At 48.5% G+C, this 11,785-nt stretch overlaps 1 protein-coding gene across 1 annotated transcript in view; it reads right to left on the bottom strand.

The window, feature by feature from the left end:
- The window catches only part of SUPT20H (SPT20 homolog, SAGA complex component), a 192,520-nt gene that overhangs the window by 45,092 nt on the left and 135,643 nt on the right, over positions 1-11,785 (bottom strand). The window contains 3 exon segments of the mRNA XM_075337317.1: positions 2,286-2,391; positions 2,473-2,590; positions 10,331-10,363. Of these exon segments, the coding sequence (XP_075193432.1) occupies positions 2,286-2,391; positions 2,473-2,590; positions 10,331-10,363 (257 nt within the window).

Below are 11,785 nucleotides of genomic sequence, written 5' to 3'. Positions count from 1 at the left end.
CCCAGCCTCCTCCAGCACGCCGTGCTCCTCTGCCGACACTCACACACACGATCGCATACACTCACACACACCCGATCCCGACACTCACACACACCCGATCCCGACACTCACACACACCCGATCCCGACACTCACACACACCCGATCGCATACACTCACACACACAGACACTGACGATATCGCACATACGCGCTCACAGTCACAACATCCGGAGATACCACATGCTTCTGGTCATGTGATCCTCCGTCAGGTCCTGGAAGGTCACAACAGCACAGTATCGAGGCCGAGAAGCAAGCGATATCGCCGGATGCTGTGAGTGTGTGGATGCGATGTGATGTGTGTGTGATGTGTGTGTGAGGTGTGTGTGTGAGTGAGTGTGATCTGATGTGTGTGCTGTTATGTGTGTGCGTGTGGATCTTGTGCGTGTGGATCCGCCGCTGCAGGACCTTGATGCGCTTGTAAGCATGCCAACGCATCCCGTCCCCCTTTCGCACGGGAGCCCACACCACTCCCGTGCGAGCGGGGGATGGGGGACGGGGGGGGGGGGGGGGGGGGGGAGTACAGTACTCACCTCCGTGACAGCCGTGTCAGTTCGGGGAATGCGCGGGGGGGAGGTGGGCGGGGCCAGAGCTAGCGTGCGTTGCGTGAGGGGGGCGGGGCGTGGCGTGGCCGAATTGCCAATGCCTGCAGGGTGCCGGGGCGAGAGGCCAATCTGTGGGGGGGGCGGAGCCTGGGCGAGCGGCTGGCCAATCCGTGTGGGGGCGCAGCCTGGGCGAGCGGCCAATCTGTGTGGTGGGGCGGGGCCATGGCGAGCCCAGCGGCCAATCAGCTTTGTGTCACCGTAAGGACACAATTTTGGAGCATGACAGACAGACAGATAGACAGACAGATAGACAGACAGAATAAGGCAATTATATATATATATATATATAGAGATATATATATATATATATACATATACACATATATATATATATATATATATATATATATATATATATATATATATATACACACATACACGCAATATTATAATATACTGTATATTTATTTTTTTATTTCTTTTCATTAAATCATGGGAGCCTTTAGATGCTGCATGTCGTGTGGCGATGAGAATTGTGGGGAGATCCTACCCTTCAGCCCTGCTCAAACTGCATTTATGCAGTGTATTTTTGGGTTCCACCTTAGTCACCCTAATAATGGGATTCAGATGAACCATCCCAACAGTCTACATACTGTAATGACATTGACGGAGTACAAGTGAGCTCAGTTTGTGTGGTTTTTTTCGGTAAGTGTGTGTGTTTTTTCAGACAGGCTCCGAAACAAAGTCTACCCTTGAATGCACTGCAGAAATGCAGTGTGAACAGGGCCTTCGAGAAAACTCCTTGCAAAATTAACTCCCAGCAGCATTTATTATCTAGTACTTATAGTAGGTTAGGGCCTGCACGGAGTCATACAACATTACTGTATGAGTATGGAACAATGGCGCACAACCTTCTCTGGTCCGAGAGCCACATTCTCATGTTGTATCATTCCTCAAGGCCACAATACAACTTATGCCAGGAATGTCTTCCATGGTAATACCCCTATATTAAAATCATATTTCATAAATGCCTGAGAGATCATAGTCCAAAAAGTAGAGCCTGAACCAATGGGAATAATAAACGTCTTCTCTATCGAATGCACATAGGAAGGGGGAGGCAGTGCAAGAATTTGGCTCTCTATATTGTAAACTTGAAGGTGGTCCGGGACTTTTTTTTTTTTACTCGTTGCAAATAAACTAATAACCAAGTAGTTGCTAACAGAGGCAACTACCTGCCTGTTGTACCCGGTGGCACAAAGCGGACATTGACCTCTCCTGTCGGTCAGTCAGCTGCTTCATGTCAACAGAGCACCTCTTCTTCTTCTACGCTGCTCTCTAGATGGGACGAGACTGCCGACATCATGCTGATAAATAGCCGCCCCTCCCTAGTTAGGTAGCGGAGAGCCGGATGTCAATCAGTACGACATTGGCATTCACACCATCTACAGAGCAAACCAGAAAAGAGGTTGCAGCTCTTCACGTGACATCAGCGGAAGTTGCGGAATTGCCGGCAGCAGCGATTTGTTAGCAACTGACTGTTCATGTTATGTGCTTTAGTTTTTCGGTATGAGGGGGAAAAAAAACAAACAAACAGAGGCCACAATTGTAGATAAGGCCTTATAAGTACTAAACCAATACTCAGATATCATTTCATAATTCCCTGATTAAAGTAAAATGGAGAGTAAAATAGAATAGATTTTTACCAGAAGAATTGCTCCCGGAGTTGGATGGAAGTTTGATGGGGGGTGGTCTGTGCTTCACACCTTTTCCCAGCATAGAGGACTGGACGGAGCCAGTGATACCATCAGACTAAACAACAAAATCATTGCTAGTACATTACTAATGAAGGACATGTAAAAGTGCAAATCACAATAGAAACCTGACACATACCTCTATTTCCTTGCCTGGAGAGAGAGGATTGTGGCTGGACAGTCCTCCTGTGTTGTACGTCATCTTGACTAACCCTTTGGATTCATTTTTTAATAAGTCCTGGTACTGACTGACAACTCTATTAGGAGACAATTAGATACTTTAGCGAATGCAACTCTCACAAGTGCATGAGATTATTAAAGGGGTGGACCAAAAAACGGATTTTTGTGTACTCACCGTAAAATCGTTTTCTCTTAGCCATCATTGGGGGACACAGGACCATGGGTGTTATGCTGCTTATCCATAGGAGGACACTAAGTAGATGCAAAGATGTTAGCTCCTCCCCTGCAGTATACACCCCCTGGCCCAGCCAGGCTACTTCAGTTTTAGTACACAAGCAGTAGGAGAACAAGTAACAAAAAACGTGAGTGAATACTCATAAAAAAGTACTGAGACAGAAAAAAGCTAAGGCCCAACAGGGCAACACGGAGGGTGCTGTGTCCCCCAATGATGGCTAAGAGAAAACGATTTTACGGTGAGTACACAAAAATCCGTTTGTCTCTGACGCCTCATTGGGGGACAGGACCATGGGACGTCCAAAAGCAGTCCCTGGGTGGGTAAACAAACAACGCAACCCAAGGACTAGGAACCAGTCCCAGATAGCCAGGAGCGCCTACTCAGATAGGTGCTCCACTATCGTTTGCAGAATTTTCCTACCTAGGTTCGCCTCAGCCGAAGCCTGGGTATGGACTCGGTAATGCTTTGAAACAGTATGTAGGCAAGACCAGGTCGCAGTCTTACACCCCTGTTCCACTGAAGCCTGATGCCCAAGAGGCAGCAACTGCTCGCATGGAATGAGTCCGCAGCCCACTAGGAATGGGCTTGAGTTTCAAGTGGTAGACCTCCTGGATCGCAGAGCGAATCCAGCGAGCCAGCGTTGCCTATGAAGCTGCCTCTCCTTTCTTAGGCCTTTCAGGAATGACGAACAAGGAGTCCATGTTCCTAAAGGGGCTGTCCTGCGTACATAATATCTGAGAGCCCTCACAAGGTCTAGCGAATATAGGAACCTTTCCACCCTATGGACTGGGTGGACAAAAGGAAGGCAGAACAATGTCCTCGTTCATATGAAACGGGGAAGTAACCTTCGGAAGAAAATACATTAGGGGGCGTAGAACCACCTTGTCCTGATGAAAGATCAGAAAGGGTTCGCGGCAAGAGAGTGCTGCCAGTTCCGAAACGTGTCTGATGGACGTAATCGGCACTAAGAATGTTACCTTCCAGGAGAGAAGAGCAAGAGAAGATTCCTTAAGAGGTTCAAAGGGGGACCTCTGGATACCGTCCGAACTAGATGGGAAACGCCCTTGAGGAAAGTCTAAACTTGCGGATTGCAAGCTAGGCGGTATTGATAGAATATTGAGAGTGATGAAACCTGCCCCTTAAGGGAGCTGAGGGGCAACCCCTTTTGCAACCTGACTGCAAAAATAAAATCAAGAATTCTGGGGATCGCCAGAGGCATAGGTTGGACATTAGATTCCCTGCACTGGGAAAAATAAGTTTTCCACGTACGGTGGTAAATACGGGATGAAGGCCGGCTTTCGGGCACTGTACATGGTGGAGATGACCACGGGAGAGAATCTCGCTCTTGTTAAAGTCCAGGTCTCAATGGCCAGGCCATCAGCTTCAGGGCTCTGGAGTTCTGATGGGAAATGGGCCCTTGGGTCAGCAGGTCTGGGATGCTTACGAGGCGCCATGAGCAATTGTACTAATTCGGCATACCAGGCGCACCTAGGCTAGTCCGGTGCTATTAGTATCACCGGGACTCCTTCTGCCTTGATCTTCCTGATTACTCGCGGCAGCAGGGGCAGAGGCAAAAAACATGCAAGGTAGACGGAAGCGACTTCAGGAGACTAGAGAATCCGCGCCGATGGACTGTGGATCACGTGACCTGGCTAAGAACGTGGGTACCTTTGTGTTCAACCTTGAGGCCATTGGATCCACGTCTGGTGTACCCCAGCGAGTGCAGATGTGTGGGAACACTTCTGGGTGGAGAAACCACTCTTCGGCGGCCAGTCCTTGGTGACTTAGAAGGTCCGCCGCCCAGTTCTCTACTCCCGGTATGTGTAACGCTGAAAACAGACCCCCGTCGATTCGGCCCAAGTGAGGATCCTGAGTACCTCGAGATAAGCTGTCTTGCTGCTGGTACTTCCCTGCAGATTGATCTAGGCCACACCTGTTGCATTGTCCAATTGGACCCGAATCAAACGACATGCTAGCAGAAGGGGGGAATGACCTGAGCGCGAGAAAGATCGCGCTGATTTTCGGGATGATTTCTGGGAAGGGAAGACTCCTGGGGCGTCCAACGTCCCCAATCAGTCTGGAGCCAGTGCGCTGCTGCCCAGACTAAGAGGCTGGCGTCCGTAGTCAGGAGTAGCCAGTCCACTTGGGGGAGAAAAACTCCCTCTCGATATGGAAGAGGACTGAAGCCACCAGCAAAGCGCATACCTGACTGAAGGTGTCAGGTGAAAAGTTCGTCCAAGGAAAAAAGGGCTCTTGTCCCAGGCAGCTAGAAGCGCAAGCTGCAGTGGGCGGTGGTGTGGCTAAGCGAGCAGCACTAACTATAGCCGCCGATATCCTACCTAGCACTCTCATACTGAATCGTATGGAGCGAGAGGAGTATGTAGAAGGCAGTGTACCGCTTGTTGTAGAGCGGTCGCCTTGTCTTGAGGGAGAAATATCAAGCCCCGAAGGGTGTCCAGGGACATGCCCAGGGGGGTGACGGATTTTGACGGGACCGGGGATGATTTGACTGGAGTCAGAAGCCGCCCTAAGCGGGATAGGGTGCCCACAGAGATCCGCACGCTGGTTGAACCCTTGATGGTGAGGTCATCCAAGCAAGGCAGAACAGCCACTCTCTTGGCGTGAAGGGCACTCACGGCGGTCGCGGACCTTTGTTAAGACCCTTGGTGATGTGGCAGAGCCGAGGGTAGGGCCACAAATGAAAAAAAGAAGTCCTGAACAGCGAAGTGGAGAAACTTTTAGCGAGCTGGAGCGATGGGTATGTGCAGGTACGCGTCCCTGATAGCTAGGGAGGCAGGGAATTCTCCTTCGACCATAAAGGTAAAAATGGACCCTAGGAATTCCATTCGGAATCTCCTTACGTGCACATGTTTGATCAGGTGTTAGAGGTCCAGCATGGGTCGAACTGACCCGTCCTTTTTTGGGGACCACGAGAGGTTGGAGTAGAAGGCCTTGAACCTCTCGCCGTCCGGAACAGGTACCATCACCCCCGCCGTTTGGAGGGAGTGGATTGCTGAGGAGAAGGCCTCGCGGTGTTTTGGAGCCTTTGGAGGGGGGGGGGTTTGAGAGAAAAAACTGACCAGGGGATCGAGTTCGGAATTCAATGTGGTAACCAGAAGACACAAGATATCGCACCCATTTGGGGTCTGAGACGGCAGCCCAGATGGAGGAGGACGAGACTCCTCGGTCTTTGTCTAGACTGCCAGGACGAGGTGGACTCGAGGAGGGTTGAGAAGGTCGGGCCCTGCGTGTCTAGTAAAAAACATCCTGGGCTAGAGTTAGGGGAGGGAGGTACTCTTTCCCTCCCGTGGCGTCAAGACAAAAAAAAAAAAAAAAGAGCCTGTCCAGACGATCGACACACCATCGGTCTGGAAAGGAGTACTGTGAGAGGCTTCTTAGAGACAGAGTCCGCTCTCCATTATCGGAACCAGAGGGCCTTACTGATGGCTATGGTATTTGAGGCGGCAATAACTGCGCAGGTAGCAGCGTCGAGGGAGGCCTGCATGAGGTACTCTGCCGCCGCAGCAATGTGAACTGTTACATCTGTGAGGGTCTGAGGGAAACTGGTAGTCCTGGTGCCTGTGCGACCCACACGGAAGGGGAGAGGGACCCGCAGCCTCAAGGCGGAGCGATCGAGCTGCTCCACTTGTCTGTCCGTCGGGTCCTTGAAGGAGGATCCATCAAGTAAAAGACAGGAGGGTCCTTCAGGCAGGCGGAGCCAGGTGAGGGTCCACCGAGGCCGGATCGGCCCAGCCCTTAGAGACAGCTAAGCCAAAGGGGTACCGGGACTCCATGAGTTTACAGATACCGAAGCGGCGTCAAAAACTTTTTTTTTTTTTTTTGAGGTTTCTTCACCCTTTTAAAGGAGACCGCAGGGTCAGTAGTGTGTGGGAGATCTTTCACATGCAGAGTTTTGGTTGATTGCTGCAATAAGGGAGTCCATTGCAGCTTGATCACTCGGGGAGGTTGAAACCAAGGAATCATCCCGGTACAAACATCATTCCCCTTCCTCCGGCTCCTCAGAGACCGCGGAACACGTGGGAGAACCCCGTGTACCCCAGAGGGAGAACCATGGGGGTCATGCCCTTTTTCTGATCTGCAACCGGTGAAGCAGAGGGCTGATTCTTATCAGAAGGACCCTCTATAGAGGTGTCATCAGGCTGCATTCTGTCCAGGGGCCCCGAGGGGTGTGAGGACGATGTTGCATAGCCAGCACCAGGTTCTGGGAACTGTGCCCATTCCAGGGGACTGGGAGCCGTAGGCTCTGGGCTGGCAGCGGTTGCTGCGGTGGGGGGGGTGGAGCTACAGGGGCACCGGACTCACAGAAGGAAGAGGTGCTATCATCCCCTAGTAGCTCAGCGTGGCAGGATGCATTTAAAGTCTTGTAGTTGTTGCTGTAGTTGTGCAGGGCATAAAACGTGACTGCAGCCTCTGGCTGATGAGCCACAAACTCTGATTGTAATGAGGGAGCAATGCTCTGCAGAGCTAATATGCAAGTGAGGATATAACTCACCCAGAACCTGATGGCCCTTCCCCCCCCTTCTCCTGTGTCCCAGTTCCTGTGGGAAGGAGGAAGACAGCTCTGAGAGACACCCACTGGCTCTGATCACAACAAGAGGGAGCAATGCTCTGCAGATCCTGTGTGAGGAGGGTTACGCGCGCTTTCGTGATGGGGCGTGGCTTATTACGTGTCGGAGGGGACAGGGCTTAGCTCTGACAAGAAGGCATGAGAAAATATAATATAAAGAAAATGGTGGGAAGGGACTCCCCTTCCCCCCTCCAGCCCTGCACAATAATGGTGGACAGAAAAAACTTCTATAAGTCTACCACAGCTGCGGCTGCACTGAGTCCTGGGAGCTGTCCCCTCCCCCCCGCCACAGGTGGAATGCTATGTAGGAGTCTGCAATTAGCCCATGTGCATCCAGTCAGTGTGACCTTTGCGCCAATTCCTGTCTGCTGTGCCCTGTCACAGAGCGTGTATCAACTCAGAACCTGCCAGAGGGAGTGAGGAAGTTTTTCATCTGCTCTGGAAAAATCAGAAGGATATCAACTCCTGTGGAGATGGCAGTCTGATGCCTCCTGGGCTTGGTCACCCTGGTGAGGAGCGTGTATCAACTCAGAGCCTGCAAGAGGGACTGAGAAAGTTTTTCATGCGCTCTGGAAAAATCGGAATGATCGCACCTCAACTCCTGTGGAGATGGCAGTCTGGTCACACTGGTGCGGAGCAAGTATCAACTCAGAGCCTGCAAGAGGGACTGAGGAAGTTTTCATCTGCTCTGGGCTCTGGAAAATCAGTGCCATGAGACCTGTCGTACAGTGAGTAACAGCCCAGGATCCAGCGTCGTAGGAGGGGGTACGGGGAGGCGACACTCTGCGTTCCCGCCTGTTGATGGTTTTGGGAAATCGGTCCCCGAAGGAACCGTCGCCCTCTAAAAACAAAAAATTCTTGCTGCAGTAGTCTGCGGAGATGTGCCTCCTATAGACACTAAGCTAAAACTGAAGTAGCCTGGCTGGGCCAGGGGGTGTATACTGCAGGGGAGGAGCCAACATCTTTGCATCTACTTAGTGTCCTCCTATGGATAAGCAGCATAACACCCATGGTCCTGTGTCCCCCAATGAGGCGTCAGAGAAATACAAATTAATTTTCATCTTCAATCCCTATTTTGTGCCATAATCAAGTCCATTTTCTAATATATTTGAATGAAATACCCTATCCTATTTTTTCTTAATTCCTTTTTGATGACACTTTGTTTGAGAAACCAATCATCATTAGGGAGCAGAGGCTGTGGTCACTGTAAAAAGCTAATAATATTTATTGAATTATGCTAATATCCCAAGCAAACAAATCCAAACAAACAACAAGTGATGTGTAAAATATACACAAGGGCAACTCAGTGGACCAACTGCGATAGGGCTGGGAATCAGTAATACCTGTGAGGAATAGGGATTAAGCAACCAATCAAGATATTAAGGTCAAGGAAACAAAAAAAAAGTCCAAGAAAAATCCAGCAATCACAAACTATAAAAAATTCCAAAGCTTTATTTCACATTTTAAAATTCCATGGTTAGGACTCTTATTAAAAGGGAAACAGATAACGCGTTTCAGATCCAACAGATCCTTACTTATATCTGAGAAGGTCATGAGCCTAGCCCTACAGTTACCGCTGCCTGACAATGGAGGTTGAACCACCCTAATTTTTCCGGAGCCCCCGTTCCTCAGTGGCTGTCCCTAATAACCCCCAGCCTACCACTAGATGTTGTGCGTCCCACCAAAAACCTCAAAATGTGCGGGTGCATATAAACAGACACATTCATTAGGTTGATACATCAATAGGTCACAGATATAAGATATAGGTTACCAGAAAGAACTATATATATCCCCATCAGAAGACAAAACGAGACACAGGTAGTTGATAAAAAAACATGATTCCCCAACAGAGGACAAAAAGACAGGAATATAAAATAAATACAATAAAGCATGGCCCTACAAAAGGAGATACTTAGCGGCTCCATGGAGATCCAAAAGGAGTATCTAACGAGCCAAGATATTTCCCTAAATAGAATCAACAATGTCCCAACATTTCCTCCCTTCACATCTGGGGTTCATCAGGGGTAACAGGACTGAAAAACTTTCTAGTAAACGGCCACCTGAGAATGCCGTCAAATACCATTAAACATGCCTAAACGGGACCTAAAATCAGTTAGTCCTCGTGAGGCATCAATGGGGTACTGTCCAGACCACCCTAGCTGTGATAAGCAAGCATCCCTATTCCTCACAGGTATTACTGATTCCCACCGCTCTCGCAGTTGGTCCACTGAGTGGCCCTTGAGTAGATTTTACACATCACTTGTTGTTTGGATTTGTTTGCTTATGATTTTAGCATAATTCAATAAATGTTAGGTTTTTTTAGAGGGTTTTTTTTCTATGGTTTGCATAATTATACCTCTAACATATTTACAATTTTTTTGGTTAATTGGTTTTTGCTGTGGTCACTGTGCAGCCTGGGTCTCATCCCTGAAGAGTCCTCAATGACATTCATTTCAGAGGCTGGTTTAGTGCACAATGTGAGCTGTGTACGACAGTGCACTCTCTCATTGGCTTGATGTCACTTATGGGGGAGGCGCTGGTCTCTGCCCACCAGTTATTCTGACAATGCACATGGCCGTTGTGCTCTGTTGCCAACTCGTTACAGCTGATCCGAGCCAGTGAAAGAGCGTGTTCTGTCATTGTGCACACTGCGCAGACTAGCCCAACCCCTGAAAACGAAGGTCACTGATAATGCCTTGTTTTAGGGAGGGGACAAAGGGTGCGGAAAGTGGGGGGGGGGGGGGGGGGGCGAAAACCAAATTACATAGTATAGATAGGGAAGGATACCACATTTTTTATTGAACTAAATTAGAGACTAGTTTAGATTATGGCATCAAATAAATAGGGATTTAGGATGAAAAGGAATGTATATATTGGACCACCCCTTTAATAATTACAGTGGAAGATGGTTTTTAATAAAAAAAAATTATGGCGGACACAGCTGAAATTTTTTGTACATGAGGTTATTTACAAGGGGCATAATAAGTTACTCACCGTTCAATATCATTTTTCGATCCAATAAGAAATCTGAGAAGGGAAAAAAAAAACAAAAAAACAAAATCAAAGTGTTAGTCACTAGTAAAAGTGCAAAGTTTCAGACACAATAATAAATGCATATATTACATACAGTGAGATGAGAAAACTAATATTTAACAACAAGAAGACATGGCTAGCTATCACTTTTTGATCAGTGAAAGTCTGGGCCCCCTACCAATTCTGAAAATGAAATGGAAGCAGCCGTGGTGTAATAGTCTGCATTTTTTTCCACCTTTGGCCAACTGTCTCTGCTGCATTTAACAGGATGACTGGGGTAGGAAAAACATTGAAAGGAACACAACGAAAGGGACCAGTGATGGGTCCACTTTATTCTCAGGATAAGATGCAAATAAGTTAGAGCCTGCAAACTTCAAACAAGAGCAGGATTTATTAACAGATGCATAAATCTTACAAACCAACAAGTTATGTTGCTCAGTTAAATTTTAATAAATTTTCAACATAAAAGTGTGGGTCAATTATTATTCAACCCCTAGGTTTAATATTTTGTGGAATAACTCTTGTTTGCAATTACAGCTAATAATCGTCTTTTATAAGACCCGATCAGGCCGGCACAGGTCTCTGGAGTTATCTTGGCCCACTGCTCCATGCAGATCTTCTCCAATTTATCTAGGTTCTTTGGGTGTCTCATGTGGACTTTAATCTTGAGCTCCTTCCACAAGTTTTCAATTGGGTTAAGGTCAGGAGACTGGCTAGGCCACTGCAACACCTTGATTTTTTCCCTCTTGAACCAGGCCTTGGTTTTCTTGGTTGTGTGCTTTGGGTCGTTGTCTTGTTGGAAGATGAAATGACGACCCAATTTAAGATCCTTGATAGAGGAGCAGAGGTTCTTGGCCAAAATCTCCAGGTAGGCCGTGCTATCCATCTTCCCATGGATGCGGACCAGATGGCCAGGCCCCTTGGCTGAGAAACAGCCCCACAGCATGATGCTGCCACCACCATGCTTGACTGTAGGGATGGTATTCTTGGGGTCGTATGCAGTGCCATCCAGTCTCCAAACGTCACATGTGTGGTTGGCACCAAAGATCTCGATCTTGGCCTTATCAGACCAGAGAACCTTGAACCAGTCTGTCTCAGAGTCCTCCAAGTGATCATGAGCAAACTGTAGACGAGCCTTGACATGACGCTTTGAAAGTAAAGGTACCTTATGGGCTCGTCTGGAACGGAGACCATTGCGGTGGAGTACGTTACTTATGGTATTGACTGAAACCAATGTCCCCACTGCCATGAGATCTTCCCGGAGCTCCTTCCTTGTTGTCCTTGGGTTAGCCTTGACTCTTCGGACAAGCCTGGCCTCGGCACGGGTGGAAACTTTCAAAGGCTGTCCAGGCCGTGGAAGGCCAACAGTAGTTTCATAAGTCTTCCACTTCCGGATGATGCTCCCAACAGTTGAGA

Source organism: Anomaloglossus baeobatrachus, chromosome 2 (genome assembly GCF_048569485.1).
Source record: "Anomaloglossus baeobatrachus isolate aAnoBae1 chromosome 2, aAnoBae1.hap1, whole genome shotgun sequence".
Classification (NCBI taxonomy): Eukaryota; Metazoa; Chordata; class Amphibia; order Anura; family Aromobatidae; genus Anomaloglossus; species Anomaloglossus baeobatrachus.
Note: the sequence above shows the minus strand (reverse complement) of the source record. Positions and strands in the feature narration are given on the sequence as shown.